Below are 20,200 nucleotides of genomic sequence, written 5' to 3' on the forward strand. Positions count from 1 at the left end.
TTTCTTAGAACAGGACAGCCTTTATGCTGATCTACAATGTTTGCTAGTCCAGTACATCAGCAAAAAAATAAGGATCAAATAGTAATAATGAATTAATATGCAATTCAGCATAGAAGTTATGAAAAATGATCTTTATTTGGGCATGCACAATCATCCATATAGAACGAAGAATTACAAACTTAACCTGCAGAAATAGTGTGCTTGTTGCAGGGACATAATAATTTATTCATTACATTGAGAACAAATTATTATTACATGGTCTACATTAATTTATACCTCTCAAAAAATGGCGAGTATTACATTGCCGTTTGCAGGACATATTTTATTATTGGGACAGTAAGACAAAAGTTGCACGATACACATTCATGATTTGAACTTCTGAGTGAGTCTCTCTACACCTTCCTTGCAATCTCCTGCTACCCGCTTAGCACCATCTGTCATGGCAAATCTAAGTTCTGCAGTACTTTTCTGCAACCCTTGTACTGAACCCTTTGCCTTTTCCTTAATTGTTGAATTAAATTCTGCCGCGTTCTGCTGCAACTCTTCTACTGATCCCTTGGCTTTCAATATAGCAGCGTCTTTAAGTTCGCTAGCTTGTCTGCTTGAATTCAAGATCCACTCCTTCAGCATCGACAGTAAGCTGAGTATCTTCTGAATAACATTATGGATTATCTCCTTTGATTTACTGTTTACATTTTCTGCCATTAGCTTGAGCTTGTCCACCAAATTTTCTCCCCTGCTTACAGTTCCTTCTGCAGAGAATTGCTTTGCAGTAGCAACCCATGTAGATCCAGCAGAGCTCTCCTCACGGAGATCTCTATCAACTTCCACTTTAATGCCATGTCTCTCCCAACGATTCCTAGCCTCCTCAATAACTAATGCATGTTCTCTCACTCTTTTTGCTTCGTCCTCAGCCCAAGCCCTGAATCACATGGTTTAAATTGCATTAAGTGTTGAAACTTATCACATAATTTTTCATGTTTGTAATCTAAAACAGGCAAGAGGACTTGTGTCACACCAATCAAAGGTGCTCAGACCTATCTTCACTAAAATTGACGGACAACAAAGTCCCATTAACATTAGAAAGAGAGAGGTCAGAATGCTATCATACAATGCATTTAGTGAGAGAACATTTTTGTAAATGAATATGGATGATCACTGATACAGGCAGGTGAGAGATAATAACCATCATACAAATGAAACCTCATTGCTTACTCTTTCCTCAACCTAGCCTATGGAGGGCGATAACAGCCACCAATTTTAATCCCACCATGACAAATGACCTCTAGTAAGATGTACAGAATTGACAATGTGCTTTCTCTATTGAATTTAAAAATTCCTCCTTAGGAAAAGAACATGTGAGCAATTTTATTAACCTAGATTTAAATGATTTACGGACTCTTTCAATATTATTGTGAATGATAATGACCTACTAAAAGGCAAGAGTACCTTCTACATATTAAACATTAAAAATCAATTTGGCATCATTTAGCCTATTCTAACATAAAAATGGTCAGTATTAGTCTACAGACATCTATGACCATTAACATCCTTATGATTTAAAATACATAGGAAATCTCTAAGCTCCAAATCATGCAAGCAGCATTAATGGAGGACATAAAAGCTGGAACTTTGAGTAACTACACTGGTATATGCTTTCTCGATTATAATTCCCTAAAGAAATTTGTTTCCCTTTTAAAATTACCTGGCCATGGACAAGGCTTTGCGCTCAACCTCCAGTTCATACTGTAACCGAGAAGTCTCCTGTTTTTCATTCTCTGCTTCTTTTTGAAGTTTGTTTATCCTTTCTTTTTCATAAGATATCTCCACCTTATTACTCAGAAGGGTTTGCAGCTGCTCTTCCACATCACGTCTTAACTTTGACAGAACTTCCATTTCTGCTTCAATAGAAGCACGCTCCTTCATGAGGGCAATATTATCTGCTTCCCTTTCAGCTCTTAACCTTTCTAATTCAAGCCTTGCTTCTTCAGCCATTTTCTCTACAGCTTCAATTTTGTGCCTCTCCATGGAAAGCTCCTCCTCAAAACTAGCATTGATATCCTGCTCAACTTGGGCTACTAAAGCACTGTGAACAGAAACAGCATTTTCTGCCATAGATTCTGCTTCAATTCGCGCAAGCTCCTCATTAACTATTTCAGAAGCCTCACCAATTGAAAGAGCTACAGCAGCTTGAGCTTTTGTGACAGGTTTGTGTGGCTGGAATAATCTTGTGCAACCTTAACAAGACGGTTGGAGAACAGAAATGTCAAATATAAATAATTTTTCTTCAATCCATAACACATTCTACGGGTAACACGACTCACCAAATGCAAGTGAAATTATCCCTTGATCTCCTGCAGACAGATCTGCTATAAGTGCAGGCCATGCATCAGGATGTACCTTATCAACATCTCTAAAACCAGAAAGTTGGTACAAAACCTGCAATCACAAATAAAGAAACAATTGCAGGATTGATTAATGAATTCTACAGGGATGCACCCCCAGCTAGGAAGATAAATAAGCTTTTAGATCAAGACACCTTTTTATCTGCTTCTGGAAGTTGTCTTTTCTCTAGAGCCATCTTCCAACTTACAAGATCCTGCCGTGATAGAGGACTGCGATAATAAAGTTGATGAGTAAAACTTTAAATCAATGCCAATCAAAATGTTCTGTAAATTGAAACTCAAACCGGTCATTTGAAACACGAAATAGCAGAGAATTAAAAGGACATAACCAGAAACAGCAACCTGAACTTTATTTTACAGACAAATTCCGACCCCAAACCCACAGTATACTATCACGTAGTAGTTGCAAAGTTGGACTATTAGTAATCAACTTATCATGTATGAATATCAATTAGAAGGAACAGATGGTTCATAGGAAATTACAAATTTGATGTTACTAACATTCTTTTATTCAATTTTTGGTTCCACTAATATCATATGGACGGAGATTAGCATTTAACAAAAGGACAATATAATATAATAAATTACAATGGTTCATATTGAGTGATAAAAGCTCTATCACCTTTCAGGAGAGAAGTAAAATGGACCTTGATTGTCATCTGGAGAAAGCAAATCATGATTTGACAACCTGCTTGAGATGAGACCTGCTTCAGCTAAGCCTGAAACATCCATCTCAAATAGTTACTATCACACTACATGTTACAGAAATATCACTTCATTTAACTGTCGGAAAATACAAATCGCAACTCTCACCTTGAATTGAGGAAAAATCAGGGTCATCAGGTGTGATATCGTCAAATGCTACTTCAGTAGCATTCTCTATATACATTGCAGGATACACTTTTGACAACGTACTCCTACAAGATATCAAAAGGGAATATAACATAGCCTCAAGACTTCTTTTGTGCACTTTGCATTGTTTACCGGCCTAATGACCAAAAATCCCTGAACTTTGAAACATTTTTCAATTACGCACAATCCTTTTAATTCTTTCTAACTAAATTATGTACTTTATTCTATTTTTTCAAATTCCCATTATGGTGAAATTGAAATAAAAATATGATGAGACTTGGTGACATGGCATACACTTAGCACCTCACTAAATTGTTTTGAAGTGATTGCTGACTACGTGAAGAAATTCCTTTAGCTCAAGTGGCGGCTGTACCACTTTCGTTTGAGCATTTGCAATGGTTGATTAATAAGTATAACAATGGAGAGGGCTCTTGAAGACATTATTTAATGGGTTCATTCCCCTAAATCAGCTTAGGTGTGATGGTTGAATATGTAGATTTTGGTAGTGGGCGAAAGAGGCTTGTTTGAATATGGAAGGTTATAAATTTTTTCCGTTCATCTGGATATGAACCCCCAATTCGAAAAAAATGGAAAAAGTATTTGATGCATTGCTTATGTTACACAAAATAGTGCACTTTGTGTGGGTGGAAGTGAGTTCAGCATTTATTTGCTGAGTTTCCCTACATAGCTCGCCGGAGTTCTATTTTAATTTGAACGGAAAGTTAAAATTAAAGCATAAGGTTCAATAAGAAAAGTTTAAGGGATTGGATATAATTGAAAAAGGTTAAAAAGTTAGAGGTGTTCTTGGTCTTGGACCTTGTTTATTGGATACTAAATCCCTATCACCAATACACTACGAGTCACACTAGCAAGAAAAATACATACCTTGAAAGTGCACTACTTGCAGCCACTAACCAACGAGCATATTCTCGACGTGTACATAGATCACTAGGTTGAACATCTGCCTCAATAACCTGAAAAGATAATTCTCAACCACTGTATGCAAGGACGTATTATGTGTACACATTATGTATAATGTCTGATCACCACTCTGAAGATAATCAGAAACATAAAGAGAAGAATGAGCACCTTCAAAACTTGCAGTGCAGCTAGTGCTTGTCCCTGTGTCTGATCAATAACTGCAGGAACTAAAATCTTTCCAGGATGAACTTGCAGGGCTTCAGGAACTGCAGATGGAGCAGGTATACCAGCAGAAGAGAAGGAGCTACTAAAAGGAGGTAATTCTAGAGATGTTTTACTCACATTCAATTCATCATTAGCAACTACATTTTTTGTCTCTGCAAATGGATAGGCTGATTCTGAAAGAGATGCCATTTGAGAAGTACCCCTTTCATTAAAGTAATTTGCTTCCACGGATGAATTATCTGTCTCGTTTGAGGCCTGAATTGTGCTGGTGTTAAGGATTTCTTCTGCTGAAAGTGAAGCTTCAGTCTCTGTGCTATCTTTGGAAGCACTCTCGACTACCAAAACTGAATAAGTTGTTGAAGTGCTCACAACTAAAGGCTCAGTGGAATTTTCATTTTCTTGTGAACCAAGCAATCCATCTTGATGATCAGTGATAATATTTGTCACATTCAAAGAATCAGCAGGTTCTATATTTACCAAGTTTTCCTCAACTTCAGCAAATTCAGAACTCGAAAAATCCCTTAAGTTGGAAACCAATTCATGAGCATCCGACTCACCAGCAAAAGCCGACTCATATTTCAGATCCTCTTGATCACGAGCATCATCAACAGTATCACTAGAACTAATTATATAACCTTCATTGTCTACTGATGAGATCCTATCACTATCGTTAACTTCATTTTCCCTAGGTGTTTCATCTAGTAGCGGAGCTGAAGAAATATCAATGATAGCTATACTGTCTTTGCATTCTAGACTACTATCTTCTCCCTTTTCACTGCTTTCCTCACTTTTATTCTCCTCAACTTTACCATCCTCATCATTAGTCAACACTGAAACTTCCTGCTGTGCAGTTAATGGCTCCATCTGCTGTTTTGTTCCTATGAATAACAATAATTATGAAAAGTGATACTCAATTGTTCAACTCTATCTATACACAAATTGCATCCTTTCAAAATGCAAATAATAACAGTTCCATTTTCATATAATAGTAGAAAGGCTACTTACTCGAAGCAGTTCGTTTACTTAGAGACAACGCCGCAAAGGTAAGGCCTACAAATATAATGACCCCAGCTGCTCCAGCTCCAACCATCCCTGAAATCAAACTACTCCCAAACCGTTATTTAGTCGGTCGATTAACCTACTTACTATAAAAGCAAACAATGCAATTACAGCAATTTCCAATAAAAATGACAAAAATTAAAAGTACTCCAAAAAAATAAGCTATTTCAATTTGAAAAAAAAAAACAGGATATTTCGGTAATTTATACCTTGAAGCCAATTTTTCTTTTGCGGTGCCTCAGCAGACTGATCAACCTCATCGGAATCAGTCCAGCCAGAGAAATTATCTGGAGCAGCACAATATATAATTGTAATACGGCGTCGTTCGACTCCCGTTCCTCCTCCTAGAGGCGTAACTAGACGCTCCAGGCTCCTGACACGAGGTAGTAATGGAACTGGAGGAGATGATCCTGTACATTTCCTGCAATTCAATGCCAATCGAAGCTGGAGAGAGGTTGGAGAACACGCGGATGAAGCTATAGTTGATGCCATTGCCATGGAGAATTTTTGATATGCAGCGAGTCAACTCAGCTGAGTTGAGAGGATTTGAAGGAGAAATATAAGGATTAGTAGCTTAGGGTTTTGTTGGCTTGTTTGTTTGTTCGAACAGTATTTGTAATTATTTATTTTATTTTATCCCTTTGGGAACGAGTAATGTGTGTAATGATATTACACTCTACTCGCACTGTCTGTTTGTGCTAACAACCGTTCGAAGGCCAGAATCGGATAATTGACTCTAGAGATCACGGTAATTTCTACTAATTGCAATTTGATTACCGAACTTTAAATATTATACTTTACTTATCGTACTATATTTTTAGTAACTCCGGTCAATTTATATTTAGTAATTCCGGTCAATTTATACTTTAATATTTATGTCGTTGTCAATTTGTACTTCAATTTTCTCTTATTAGCGCATCACAAACACAAAGACAACTCGTACTTCTTTACCATGTCACAATTTACATCCTTCCAAATTTAAAATCTCGGAATGAAATCTAAATTCCACTTAGACATAAATTGACCAAATTTTATTTATACTTCAATTTTTTCTATTCAACTTGAACTTTTTATTCAAATCAAATTGTACTTCAACTGCAAGCATCGCCATTCAACTCCTGTACTTAAAATGCTTTAGGAGATTTTGATTCATAATTTTTGAGTTACAGAACACTGAAAAAGTACTAATAGTAAATACAAGTTGAGTTTTGATATTTATTTGTCAATGGTTTCTAGCTGAGTTAATTAAGGCAAAATGTATCGGAAAAAAAAAAGAATTATAGAGATACTTTTAACTTTATAGTAGAACTGGTCATAGCAAAAGACAATACTTGCATAAATTTTCTTTTCTTCCATTACTGGATCTCTAAAATGGATTAAGGTATTTCAAGATGGACATAAAACCGTAGATTTACTACTAATGTAATTAAAAGGATAGATCTTCCAAGTGAATTTACAACTTCCATCAGCTTTGCAGCCTCTAGTTGTGTGTCATGAAGAATACGCTTACACTACACTTCAATTTGCCGTGCTTTATCACTGAGATTTTGTACGCTTCCTTCCCATAACTCGGCTAGGTCCCGCTTAACCCAGGAGATGAGTACTACAGGTCCCAGAGTAGAAGGCACCTACATTCACCGATTTAAGAGAGGATATCAGTTCAATAAACAGTAGAAGCGTCTAGCATTTCCGCATTCATCTAACAAAAGAATGTCATAATAGCCAGAATCATAAGTGTACATTCACAGATAGCCTAAGGGTTGTCCACTCCGTATAGGAGTAACTGCAAAGGTACAACTTATAAGTCCAGCTTCCGCTGTGGAAGGTTGTGATACTTTCTGTTCCAACAGCATACTGCAACATGGCATATTGGGCATACTAGCAGGACTATTCCAAATTAGTTCAACAGAAAAAGGTATGTTTCGATTTCAAATAGTTCAAGGAGAAAATATAAAGATATAGTTTATCAACATCCTAAGAGTTGAGAGGATTTTAGTTTACAAAGCAGTTTCAAGTACTTCTAGGATTACCGAGTACAAAGAATGTCAACTTCAGTGTGCCCAGGAAACCTATTTGAAATAGTTTAGGAATTTATCAAGAAAATAGGGATGCTTCAAAAAACAAAAAACATCAAAAAGTCAAGGAAAAACATCCCGATATAACTTCTTAAATCTCTTATAAGGACTTGAATTTACTGCTCTAAAACCGAGCTTAGATAAGAAAATTTCCTTGAAGCTCATCACAGCCATCTTTCAATTTAAAAAAAAGGTAAAGTAGCTCGTTAAATGAACTCCAACATGGCATTATATTGATTCAGCAAGTGTAATGAGATCCTAGTGGCAGAGGCATAGATTACGCTATGAAATTTATCTACTGTTCAAAGCAAAAGTCTGTTAATGCAATACATTAAATTAAGAAAAGCTTTCTACCAAATTTCATCATTGCATATAGTGAAGGCAAATAGCCAAAACATGAATTTAATGAAAATAAAAAGTACCAGATAAAGAAGTGCAGGTTGCGGCGCGTGAGTTAAAACACCAGCGGCCAAAGCAGCCACCAGTCCAATAGCATATCCAGGAAGCGCATACCATATGTATTTATGCCCCTTTGAGGAGCGCAATTCTGAGAGACTAACAGGATCTCTGCTCTTTCGGTAATCAAAACAAAGCACTAATGCCAGCAGCATAGCAGGAATAGCCTACAATACAGTCGGATAATTTTTCAGTACTTTCTCTGAACAATCCATCAATGATATCTGCAATTAATAAAAGCCTAGCAAACTGAAAAGTATATGCAAAGGGAAAATCTTAGAATACAATGCACTGAGCAAATATGCAGACCACTATATCAAATGAACATAATCACAAAAAACTTCTTAGTTGCAATTTATAAAATATAGTTCCAATCCAAGCATATTAACAGATAAAGGTGCCAAATACTAAACAGTGTACAGTGATGCTTGCTTCCAGAAGAAAGAAAACTTATAAAGTACAAGTATTAACAACAGGTCTACTATAAAGCAGAATATTTTCATGGCTAAAGAGAGAAGGGAAAATATACCATGTCACCTAGGCCAAGCATCATGAAGTCTGCAGCATTTTCTCCAGGAACTGTGCTACCAAATAAATTTCTGGGAAATACTATTTTCACAGGCAACTCAAGCTTCTTCGTGATCAATTGCAAGCCGGGAAGACTTAGACTAGTGGCCACTGTATGAACAGGATTTGATGCTTGTTGTGTTGCCACTGATACCATGACATTGGTACCAAAAAACCTCTCCGAGAAGAATACCCAGAATATATCATATACAAATAAACAAGCCAGCAGCATCGCGCATATTTTGATGTTTGGTAGACGCACATGACTTACAAAAGCAACGCAAATAGAGATACCCAAGATGTTGTTCAATACCCAATGCCCAGAGATGAGCCAAGCTGCAACTGTCATAGAACATGCCAACAACAATAACCCTTGGGTACGTGTAACTGGTTTTGAACAGCAACGTGAAAGAAATGGGTCTGCCAAACCATAATGTGACTTAACATACGCAACATAAGGATATAGGCAGAAAAATAGAGACGAAACAGAGGCAATAGCTGTGAACGCAGTAAGAAGCAGGGATACTGATGAAAACAGGTAAAACATTAATAGCAAACTGCAAGAGCTCATTACTGGGATCATAAGTGCTTGGGACCTATCTAAGGTGATAGATGCTTCTGACATATCGTGGTTCCGCTCCATTTCTTTACCATAGTTTAGAGCCCTAAACGCAGATCCAAATGTCACAGCTACAGCTGTCGTTATTAGGGTAACAGGTGCAGGCTCCAGCAAATACAGGAGCTTCCACAAAGGCTCCATGATAAAGAATGTAATTTTATCAACTCAACCAACAGTCTGTAATCCAAACAAGCAAAAAATCCTATTACCAATTATGCAGCCAAAGCTGCATTTCTCGTGTGATGAATGCTCGACAAGTGAAATTTATGCAAACCTGAAACAAGTAGTACATGGGTCAAAAGAAACACAAACTCATGGCATTATAGGGTAAAACATCACTATTGGAAGATGATACTATTATAAATCAAAGCTTGTAACTTTTAGGAATGTTTGGTGGCAATATTTAAAACTAACACAAAACTTGTCAGAAACCCCAAAGATTCAATAAATTTGATGATTCTTTCACTTCTTTTTCGCTTACATTTTCGGCCCAAACTAAATCTCCATATGAATGAATAAATATCAAGCAAGCACATTCATCTAGTGTTAGGTTTCCAAGAAAATATCATAAAAATTAAACAAAAATTGAAACTTTCGACACTGATTAACCATCCCTAAATACAAGAACCTCCACCTGACTTCACTAACAATTCTTTCACTTAATAACTGCAATACTCCATTATCATTTTGAAATAAATCCAAAATAAACACATAAAGAATCAAAATTTTCAGTTTCTTTTACCGTTCCTTCGGTTTTCTCAACAACCCAGCAAAAGATTACACTAATTTTTTTTCTCAGTTAATGAAAAAGCATTAAAATTAAGAGAAGCATTCAGATTTATATGCAATGGGATAAAGAACAACGTGGGTTCTACAGATGAAAGATCTGAAATTAAAAGGAGTTGAAGTTAAAGGTGATAAAAATATGAAAGGTTATAGAAATGACTAACCTTGGACTTCGCTAAGTGCTTCAAAGACTTTCTCTGATCAAATAATGTCTCTCTTTCTTGGAGAAAGCTCAGTGAACAAGACAAACTAGATTTCTCACTTTGGCCCCACTATTTTTACTGTTACAACATTTTGACCCTTCCCTCTTATATGGGCCAGTCTTTTGAGCTCAAAATGGCTTAGAAATCTACCATAGGCTGATATGGGCTTTTTATCATGTTGAACATGAGATGGGTCCAGGACTGAATAGAATGAGATTTTATCTAAAACTCAAATTATTTTCAGGTCAGTTAATTTCCTCTGCTGCAGTGTATTCAAAATTATAATTTTCACCGATGAGCTGTAGCTCAAATGGTATAAGCGTTAGGCAGCAAACTGCTAGGTCGTGATTTCGATTCCTCCCACAAGTGCTCTCCCTCTCCAATTATTAAAAAAGTTATAATTTTTAATTTTTTAAACAGAGATATAATAAGCACGGGGGGTTAGCGGGAGTTAGTTAAAGAAGAAGAAAATTCACTTTAACCAGGACCTCTGAGAGATGCACGATGGAACTTAACCTACTAAACTAGAGCTCACTAGCATAATTTTCAATTACTTCCAACAAAATCAACCTACTTGACAAAATTGTCAATTTACTTCCAACAAAAGCAACCTACTTGACTAATTTTTAATGTACTTTCAAAATTAAATCAACCAAAAAATAATTTCTTCATACTTCATATGAAAAAATTGAACTTTCCACAATTCTCTTATTATTCAAATGTCAAATATTCTTATAAATATCAGCAACTTACTGAATTAGTGTACAACATTTGATAGCATGTAAGAAAAATCTATTTTATATTTACATGTAACAAGGGAATAACTAATTTTATTCTTTTTGAGCAAAACACATGTAGGGAAGCCCTTTGACAACTTTCATCTTGGTGAACCAACTAATTTGTTGGTTATATTATCATATGATAATTCGTGTCTGGTCAGACCCGTTTAGATACAAACACGGCACAATTATTAATTAGTTTTAATATACAAAATCCATACACGACATAGATATTACATGGATTACACACGACACGTATAAACACATTTATCTAAATGTATAAACTAATCAACCCGTTTAAACCCATATAAATATTTAAATACTTTTTTAATTTGTTTAATCTGATACGAAAATAATTATTACTATATTTTGAGATAAATACTATCGTAATTATATATACCATAAAAAATAAATAAAAGTTAAGAATTTAATAACATTTAGATTTTAAAAATAAATAATATTTAATTAAACTAGTTAATCGTATTTAAATAAGTTTAAACGGGTTAAACGTGTATAACCCATTTAAAAACAAAATTAATCGTGACCCAAATTCGTTTACATCAAATCCAAAGCCGTTTAATTTCATATCATATCGTATCATTTAATTGTGTCGTGACTAAAATTGTCATATCTAAAAGTTACCTAGGAAAATTGGCAGCATTGCTGTTTAATGTAGTTTAATTCACGCTAAAGGCTTCTCTGCAGTACATGTAGCCGAGTGTTTTGAAAATAGAACCAGTGTTAGTTTAATCAATTCAACAACTAATTTTTTTTTGTCAAAGATTAAACTTCATTAAATGAAAAAGGCTTAAATGCACAAAAAATCACTAACTTTCGCGTGTTTTGGTATTTAACACGAACTTTTAATTTTGGCATAAAAATACATGAACTATCAAATTTTTGCATATAAGACCAAGTTTGAATTTTTTTCAAAAAACGATGTCGTTTTAAGGCAAAAACGGTGCTGTTTTATGGGGAAAACGATGTCGTTTTATGCCCAAAATGATGTTCGTGTTATTATTGTAAAAATCAGATAGTTCGTGTATTTTTATGCCAAAATTGAAAGTTTGTGTTAAATACCAAAAACACGCGAAAGTTGGTGATTTTTTATGCATTTAAGCCAATGAAAAAAGATACTATATATAAATAGAAAATAACTCCTCAACACTAATAAGTAAGTCATTCCGAAATAAAATAATGAAATTGAAAACTGCAAAACAGTCATCCACAAGGGTTTTTTAGCCACCGAACGGGCCACTCAATTAAAATTTAATTTTCGAAAATCGAAAATATAGATCAAAGATATCAACTAAAACTACTCTAGCATTTCTTGACGACACACACATATATATATATTCTTTTTCAGAAATAAATGTATATATTTAAAATTTAAAACATATATAAATTATAACCAGCAAGTGAACTGATTTGAAATTTTATTTTCTATTTTTTAAAAAAATTGAATATGATTAACATAAGATTCTAAATTGAACCGGTGAACCGATCGGTTCCATTCGGCTCTTTAATACCGATATAAACCATAGTTTCATAGGCTCCACTGATTAAACTTGAGTGAGAATGAAAAATACAAAGAGAACATTGTATTTAGTTGGTGAAATAATTTATGGAACAATGATTAATTCATAGGAAACTTTAAATTAAAAAAATGAACTTAATTCAACGAATTAATAAATGATAGATGTAATGATAGACAGCTTAAATAAAGTTGGTTAGTCTGGTTGGAGAAATGGGTCTGATGTTTTGACTTTTACAATCATGTTAATTTATGTATTTCAATATCGATGAAAACCAAAGGCTGATTTGCAATTTCGTTGAAAAGGAATTTAGGCTTTAGACAATAATCACAAAAACTTTTATGAATATATTATTTTAAATGAATTATTCTTCCTATTGTACATTAATGAAAGTGCTCAAACACATTTGTTTAATTGGATTAAAAAAACAAGAAAATTACGTTGAAAGAAAATTAAAATTTTAGAGTTGATTCTCCATTCCAACTATTTTCAACTAGCATAGCAAGTGCTCGGTTTGATTAAAATTGAACACAATTCATTTAAATTAAACTAACCGAATTGTTAGATATTTTTAGTATAAATGCCAAAATTATAGTAACTTAATTAACAAACCAAATTAACTGAATGATTAAAACTACAAAATAAATAAATTGATTGATCAAATTAGTAGGTAATTGTTTAGTTAGTTAAACTAATAAATTTATACCGATGAATTATAGCTCAAATGATGTAAGTATTAAGCAGCAAGGATATCGAAGTTCAAATCCTTTCACAAGCGCTCCTCTTTTCAATTATTAAAAATATAGTAATTAATTTCAATTTAACCAAATAAAAATGCATAGCTAAATGAAGTGAATTATAACAAATTAATTTGACTAATTGCTCACTCCTTGGTAACAGCCAAAACAATAATAGTACTAATAATAAGAAAGCTGTTGCTTGATAGGAAGTTATAGACTAATACAATATTAAGAATGGGACCGCAACTCACACACAACTTGGCCACAAAGATTGTTTTAAAAAGCTCATAATAAAGACAATCCAATCCAGCTTCACGTTCTTGATCAGTTGTCTTCTACTACCTCTCAACCATTATTATTTCCTATTTTTTCTAACACTGCTTAATTAGTTTCAGCCTTGCTTTTCCTGTTTTGTAATTCGCTTGCATTGCCAATTTAGTTTATTCTTTCACATTTATAAACCATAAATAGCATCCTCGTCTTCTTAATTTCTATATTTATTCCAGTTTAATTTGAGCATTCTTCCTTTTTCAGAAAATCTCTCTACATTTTTTATGACGTTATCGGATTCTCCTCTTCTCAACATTTTTCCTTATATATTCCTTGGTTTTATGAGCTGATAACGCAGCTGGTGCTTAGTCGAATTCATTTGAGTTTAGAGAAGAAAAAAACGCGGGAAGATGAATAAAGCGGTTACAATAAATGTGTTGATTTTGCTTAATTGTTGCGTGTGGTGCATTTGCTCGCCGGAGCGGCTTCTGGTTAGCATGACTCTTGTTCGTAATGCTTCGGCTTTCGATGCCTGTGAGTATTTTCTTAAGGAATTTATTAATTATGAAGCAATGGTTGGACAAATTTATCTTATCTTCGGTGTTTTTTTCTGAACCGGTGAATATTTTGTGGTATTAGTTTGCTTGGACGGAAGTTTGCCGGCGTATCATCTCCACAGAGGATTTGGTGCCGGAGCACACAACTGGCTTTTGCAGTTTGAGGTTAGCCTTTCTTCCTTTTATCTTTTTTTGCTTTAAAAAGAAGGCTTAGAAAAACTTCAAACTGATACGACGTCGTTTTATCCTATTTTTTCCCAAAAAAAGAAAAGGAAAAAGAAAAATCTCTGTTGGCCTAGTGTTTTGTGCAGCAATGTTTCTCTTTATTGGTGCCATTAAAGAGGGCACGGCTGATTTTGTGGTGGCTCTGGCCCATGTACACCTTAAATGCACAATTCAATTCATATTTGGCGGGTAGAATTAAAAGATACTCCACGATGAGCAATTTTTAGTTATTATGGACTCAGAAATTTTTAATACGAAGTTGGTTATTCTTAGTGTCAATTGATCAATGATTAGTACTGATCATTACATGTGGATTTCCCATCCTTAATGATTACGTTTCTGTAATTATTTAATTGCATATTAAGAGTATGTTGGATTCTCACTTATCATGGCAAATGGACCCACTAAAATGACATACTACCACACTAGATAATCTCGAAGGCTTTGCTCACGGTCCCTCACCATGAAATAAAAGTTTCATGCGGGAAAATGCCAAACTTAATAATAAATGTAAGACATAGTACTTCATAGTTTAACTAGAAGAGTTAGTTTGATGAGGTGTAGTTAGATTTATTTTCCTATTTATGGTTCATTATTTTAGACTTGTACTTGCATTCTCTATCCCAAAAACTTAATAATTTTTCTATTTTAATATGTTCATATTTTATCTCTCATCACTACTAGGATTGGTTGACTTATATTATTAATAGTAATATAAATAAAATATAGTGACTCAAGCTAATGCAATGCAACGCAATAATTGAAAAATTAGATCGTATTGATAGATTGAAATGGTTGAGCCATAAATCTAGTAGATGATCATCTAACTGATTCTAAAAATGTATGATCTTGTTCAAACAAATTGGAATAGATTGAATAAGACAAAATCTAAAGTTGAACAAATTTTCAATTATTTGTATACATATAATTTATTTAACCGATTGGATCGGCGGTTAAATTGGTTGTTCCAATTATCTACCGGTTTGGTTTTTAAAGCAATTATGAAGGGTACTAATTATGATGTATAATGATAGGGAGGTGGGTGGTGCAATGATTTGCATTCATGCTTGGAGAGAGCAAAAACACGGCGTGGATCTACACGTTTCATGAACAAGCTGGAGGTTTTCTCTGGAATCCTAAGCAACAATGCCTCTCTTAATCCAGGTACTTTTATTTCACTCAATCATGCCCTTTAAAAACCCAGATTGAAAATTAGCCAACACCTTCAATAATTTTAGTCTTTTTTGGAGGGACATAATTGACCCCGATCCTAGTATGGTTTGCCTGTTTAAAGAAAGGGCAATTCTGGAAATATAGTGAGTTTCGTTGACTCGGGTCTGTGAAACTGTGGACGTGAGTGAGAATGTGAGATGTCCATTTCTCTCAGTTTCTTTGTTGTTCGATCGTCCTTTCACGTGAAGAACACAGCTAAAGTCTGACTATCACCAGCATTGGTCGCTTCCTAAATTGCACCACTTTGTTCATTGGCTTTGGCCAGCTGACCACGTAGCTTCTTCTTGTGTTCTGTCGTGTTCAGGACACAAATCACTAAACCATTATTGCAAAGCTTTTGTCGGTGTATAAATCTAGTGTGAGATACTAAATCTTGCTAAAGTGAGATCCACAGTTGAGAAAAAAAAATCTTACATCTAAGGATCCATTTGATTTAGAATCATAAATCAAAATGAGAACAGAAATAAATAGGAATAATATTTGGTTTCTTATATATTCATTTATAATTGAAAGTATTTTATAGTAAAATTATACTAAATACTATGTAAATTGAGATTGAATATTTTTACAATTATTGAGCTCTATAACTTTTTATAAAACAGTTATCAAATTATAAAAGTTATAAAATAGTTACCGAATTTTAGAAGTTATAAAATAGCTATCGAATTATAAACGGCACCCTTTTATAGAGAAGTGGACGAGAAATTAGATCACATTGGTCGCTTGAAAAAGTTGAACACTGTTCGGTCCAACTGATCCTAACAACTTAAAATTTGATCCAAACGGATTTTGAACCGGTTGAATCATATTAAATCGGTGATAAATTAGAAGTTTAACCAAATTACAGATAATTAGAAGTTTAACCAAAATATAAAATAGCCATCAAATTATAAAAATATTTAAACGGTTATCGAACTATAGTTTTTTACAAAATGGTTATTGATATGCACTAATTTGCTGATGTGGACGAGAAAAAGATGTACAAGTAAGTCGGTAACTGTTTTTATAAAAAAAAACTATAGTTCGATAATAATCTGTAAAAAAAATATAGTTCGGTAACCTATAATTTTTTATAATTCCGTAATTGGTTTATAAATTTTTTATAATTCGATGACTATTTTGTAACTTTTTATAATTAGAGAACCTTTTTGTACAAATTCTACACTTCGTTAATGGTAAAAATATTTAATCCTTCTAAATCCTTTAGTTGAGTACCGAGAATGCAAATTTAAGAATAATCATTTTGATAATCTTAATTGACTAACAGCCTATGTGACTCTATGAATCAGATTTCTACAATTGGAACCGAGTGAAGCTTAGATATTGTGATGGAGCTTCATTTGCTGGAGATACCAGTTTTGACAATGGGGTATATAATTATCTTTTCAATTGCATTTGAATTTGTTCTAACTGTAATATTATGCTGAATAACATTTTTCGTTTTGCCTCGTCCTGTCATATTAAACAGACATCAGTCCTTCATTTTAGAGGACAAAGAATTTGGGAAGCAATCATTCATGATCTTCTTCCCAAAGGGTTGGGGCTAGCACGTAAGGTAATTATCCAAATGCAACAATTTAATATGCTTTTCTTCCATATATTATTTGATTATTTGAGAAAATTAGAAAAAACTTTTGATTCTACATTTATTACAGGCCTTGCTTTCAGGCTGCTCTGCCGGGGGTTTATCGTCCTTCCTCCATTGCGAGAACTTTGCCAAGGTGTTACCAAGCAATGCCAGTGTTAAGTGCTTGAGTGATGCAGGATTTTTTTTGGATGAGTAAGACTCTGCTATTACTACAGTTTGATGTTATACAAGTTTTATTTTTCTATTGAAAAAATTAGCTGATATTTCTTTTCTTCATTTTACAGGAAAGATGTCACCTTGAATCATACCATGAGGGCATTCTATGAAAGTCTAGTTTCCTTACAGGTACAGCTTATTAGAATATTGCTTCTCTACATTTACCATATATAGTTTGTAAATTACTCTGTAATTAATAATACTATAAAAAACTGATAACAATCGAAGATTTTTTGTTCAAAGGAATTAGTGGTGTGAATGGATCTAATCGATCGCCCGAATTATGCATGCTCGAGCTCAAATGAGCTTAAACTCTAAAGTTCGAACTCGAACAACATCCGGACTACTCAAGTTTGAGCTCGAATGAGCTTTAAAGGTTCAAGTTCAAACTCGAACGACGTCTCATCTATTCGAGTTTGAACTCGATTTCGAACTCCACTCGAGATACTAATTTTTATGAAATTATCATTTTAATGCATCTATTTGTTTTTTCACTAAAAAAAAAAGAAATTTAGCCGATTAATTTGATATAAATCTAAATATAAAAGTATAAATAGTTAACATAGTAAGATTTAAATTATTATCTTACTATGCAGGTAATAAACTCGTTTAGGTTGCGAGCCTCACGAACCTCTTTAATTGACATACTCGAGCTCAGCTCGAGATTAAACTAGAATAGTTAGTCAAACTCAACTAACTTTTTTTAAATCAATTTTTAGTAAGTCGCAAGTAGTCCAACTAGATGACACACTTTAAACTTTAAAGGAATGCATGCTAGATATTATTTGAGATTAGATTTTGTTTATATTTTGTTATGCAATAAGCTGCATATCATACCAGCTTAATTTACCAGCATATATAAATTTTTCATGGCAGGGAATGGAAAAGAATCTGAACAAAAACTGCACCCGTTTTTATAAAGATCCGAAACTGGTAACTTTTTTATCCTCCAGACTCCTCTCCTTTTATATATATCCGTTTGGTTCAGCTTATGACTGCCATCTTTTGTTATGCAGTGCATTTTTCCGCAGTATGCATTAAGGTTCATTACAGTGCCATTCTTCATCTTAAACACAGCTTATGATGTGTACCAGGTAAAGTATTTCAATCATAAATTACATAACATTCAATTTCACAACATGAAATGACTGATAATTTGAAGTTCTGACAGTTCAACCATGCACTGGTGCCTCCTTCTGCTGACATGCCTGGATCATGGAAGAATTGCAAGCTTAACACAGCAGATTGCAGTGAATCACAGATAGGAGTATTGCAAGGTTTCAGGCGTGATATGCTGCTGGCCTTGAGAACATTCTCTACAAATTCGAAGCGTGGAGGAATGTTTATAAATTCATGCTTTGCTCATTGCCAAAGTGAATCACAAGATACATGGTTTGCAGTTGATTCTCCAAGGATACACAATAAGGTAGTACATCCAAAAAAACCTAACCGAACTAAAAACCAAGCTGAATTTGCTGTTTCGATTCGATCATTTCCAAAGTTTCAGAACTAACAAAGACTTGAACATCTTGTTTGGCAGACAATTGCAGAATCAGTAGGTGATTGGTATTTTGGTAGAAATATATCCAAGGCAATCGACTGTCCGTATCCTTGCAACAATAGCTGCCGTAACCTCATACCAGCAGCTCCGGTATGCAATTTCCCTATGGAATTTAACTGTTTTAGTAGAAATGTAGCACTTGTTGTTTTTGTTGCTGAATAGCCAATGTTGCAGGTTTCACAAATGGATTCAAATATAGATGACAAAGGATTTTTATTTTAATTGTTTCTCTTTCTTGGGGAAGCTCTGTGGATAGTATAGATTGCACAAACGGATGCTGATACTAATTTGATGGATACGTGAAGAATTTTCACAAGAGAAAGAAGAAAATATAGATATATAGAGGCTGTTGCATAGATTAATCAATCATTCAAATTGTAGGCTTGCTTTCTTTGTATGAGCCTGTAAATCAAAAAAATTAAAAGTTATTTCTAATTGTGATTGTTGATTACTTGTTCTGGTTTACTTATTAAGCTTCCCTGATTTTGTTGCTAAATTGCCTTTTCTGCACCATTCAAGAGTGAACTCAAAATTCGATGACAGAATCAATATTTGAATTTATAGGATCATGAAATGAGAATTTTTATTCTTTCGTCTATGTTTCTATATGAGATCGTCAACTATACATATCTTATTTAGTCACATTTACAAGTAAGATTTGTAATTTCTCTCCGTTCCTCCATCTATTAGGCCGATCGACGGTTTTTGAGCAATGCATCATCGGACAATGACTATGATCGCTGTAAAGATTGCTTCGAAGGTCATGAAGATAACAACTCCATCATTATCACACCAATGCCTTGGATTATTGGGATGGCCTTATGGCTGCCTTTTCTGATTTAGAACCACATCAACTTGTTCAACAATGACAAAGTACAAATATAAGGATTGTTTTATTCTTTACATTAGCTTAATCCGTACCCAGGCCTATTGCATGGAGTCAAAATAGGTTGGCGAATCAATATTCCTACAAATAATTAACATAACTAAACATAGGATAACTTACACAACCTTCTTAACTTGTGAAAATATTTAGATCATATAAAATATATTCTTAACTTTAAATTTTATTTATACATTAATAAATTACCTTTTTAAATGGATTAATCACCAAAAAATGCTAAACCTATGCGTTTTGTGTCAGTTATAGCCAAACTTTTAAAAATCACCAGATTTAGCCAAACCTTATATGTTCCGTTTCTTTTTTAGCCATTTTTGAATCGAACCGATTTTTTAAACACCATGTCGTCTACGTCACTGCCAATTAAATAATTGGCTGACATGGCAGCTGATATATTTAAATTAGGTTTGGCTATAACTGACACAAA

At 34.0% G+C, this 20,200-nt stretch overlaps 3 protein-coding genes across 6 annotated transcripts; 1 reads left to right on the top strand and 2 right to left on the bottom strand.

Moving 5' to 3' along the window:
* Positions 1 to 116: 116 nt before the first annotated feature.
* Positions 117 to 6,107, bottom strand: LOC126671730 (uncharacterized). 2 transcript variants are annotated; one of them, XM_050365517.1, is made up of 10 exons: positions 5,672 to 6,107; positions 5,409 to 5,495; positions 4,347 to 5,281; positions 4,143 to 4,231; positions 3,219 to 3,322; positions 3,028 to 3,124; positions 2,540 to 2,615; positions 2,325 to 2,439; positions 1,706 to 2,237; positions 117 to 922 (listed from the first exon to the last, which is right to left on the bottom strand). In XM_050365517.1, the coding sequence occupies exons 1-10, from the start codon at positions 5,958 to 5,960 to the stop codon at positions 364 to 366; spliced, it is 2,883 nt and encodes a 960-aa protein (XP_050221474.1). In that variant the 5' UTR covers positions 5,961 to 6,107; the 3' UTR covers positions 117 to 363. The 2 variants fall into 2 exon arrangements, with proteins under 2 accessions (XP_050221474.1, XP_050221475.1); XM_050365518.2 differs by having other exon boundaries at positions 5,409 to 5,506; positions 5,672 to 5,768.
* A 670-nt stretch (positions 6,108 to 6,777) lies between these two features.
* LOC126674614 (signal peptide peptidase-like 1) lies at positions 6,778 to 10,237 on the bottom strand. Of its 2 annotated transcripts, none has more exons than XM_050369089.2 (4): positions 10,130 to 10,237; positions 8,523 to 9,453; positions 7,960 to 8,160; positions 6,778 to 7,090 (listed from the first exon to the last, which is right to left on the bottom strand). In XM_050369089.2, exons 2-4 carry the CDS (start codon positions 9,318 to 9,320, stop codon positions 6,974 to 6,976), a joined length of 1,116 nt encoding a protein of 371 aa, XP_050225046.1. In that variant the 5' UTR covers positions 9,321 to 9,453; positions 10,130 to 10,237; the 3' UTR covers positions 6,778 to 6,973. The 2 variants fall into 2 exon arrangements, with proteins under 2 accessions (XP_050225046.1, XP_050225047.1); XM_050369090.2 differs by lacking the exon at positions 10,130 to 10,237 and adding an exon at positions 9,922 to 10,053.
* Positions 10,238 to 13,501: 3,264 nt separating this feature from the next.
* On the top strand, positions 13,502 to 19,775 carry LOC126675417 (pectin acetylesterase 9-like). Of its 2 annotated transcripts, none has more exons than XM_050370055.2 (12): positions 13,502 to 14,026; positions 14,132 to 14,214; positions 15,309 to 15,438; positions 16,797 to 16,876; positions 16,976 to 17,062; positions 17,163 to 17,287; positions 17,380 to 17,440; positions 18,188 to 18,244; positions 18,328 to 18,405; positions 18,483 to 18,737; positions 18,852 to 18,962; positions 19,563 to 19,775. In XM_050370055.2, the coding sequence occupies exons 1-12, from the start codon at positions 13,903 to 13,905 to the stop codon at positions 19,713 to 19,715; spliced, it is 1,344 nt and encodes a 447-aa protein (XP_050226012.1). In that variant the 5' UTR covers positions 13,502 to 13,902; the 3' UTR covers positions 19,716 to 19,775. The 2 variants fall into 2 exon arrangements, with proteins under 2 accessions (XP_050226012.1, XP_050226010.1); XM_050370053.2 differs by lacking the exon at positions 19,563 to 19,775 and adding an exon at positions 19,047 to 19,337 and having other exon boundaries at positions 13,505 to 14,026.
* Positions 19,776 to 20,200: the final 425 nt, after the last annotated feature.

The sequence above is a fragment of the Mercurialis annua genome, linkage group LG3 (genome assembly GCF_937616625.2).
Source record: "Mercurialis annua linkage group LG3, ddMerAnnu1.2, whole genome shotgun sequence".
Lineage (NCBI taxonomy): Eukaryota > Viridiplantae > Streptophyta > Magnoliopsida > Malpighiales > Euphorbiaceae > Mercurialis > Mercurialis annua.

What these genes read in the sequence shown, in the direction of transcription:
- LOC126671730 (XM_050365517.1), bottom strand. Translation starts at nt 5,960, where the DNA reads ATGGCAATGGCATCAACTATAGCTTCATCCGCGTGTTCTCCAACCTCT. An exon ending in TGATTTTTCCTCAATTCAAG is followed by an intron (nt 3,125 to 3,218) that starts GTGAGAGTTGCG and finishes TGGATGTTTCAG; the next exon opens with GCTTAGCTGAAGCAGGTCTC. An exon ending in TTTTACTTCTCTCCTGAAAG is followed by an intron (nt 2,616 to 3,027) that starts GTGATAGAGCTT and finishes TTATTATCGCAG; the next exon opens with TCCTCTATCACGGCAGGATC.
- LOC126675417 (XM_050370055.2), top strand. Translation starts at nt 13,903, where the DNA reads ATGAATAAAGCGGTTACAATAAATGTGTTGATTTTGCTTAATTGTTGC. An exon ending in TGCTTCGGCTTTCGATGCCT is followed by an intron (nt 14,027 to 14,131) that starts GTGAGTATTTTC and finishes TTGTGGTATTAG; the next exon opens with TTTGCTTGGACGGAAGTTTG. An exon ending in AAAGTCTAGTTTCCTTACAG is followed by an intron (nt 17,441 to 18,187) that starts GTACAGCTTATT and finishes TTTTCATGGCAG; the next exon opens with GGAATGGAAAAGAATCTGAA.
- LOC126674614 (XM_050369089.2), bottom strand. Translation starts at nt 9,320, where the DNA reads ATGGAGCCTTTGTGGAAGCTCCTGTATTTGCTGGAGCCTGCACCTGTT. An exon ending in TGCTTGGCCTAGGTGACATG is followed by an intron (nt 8,161 to 8,522) that starts GTATATTTTCCC and finishes ACTGTATTGTAG; the next exon opens with GCTATTCCTGCTATGCTGCT. An exon ending in AACCTGCACTTCTTTATCTG is followed by an intron (nt 7,091 to 7,959) that starts GTACTTTTTATT and finishes CGGTGAATGTAG; the next exon opens with GTGCCTTCTACTCTGGGACC.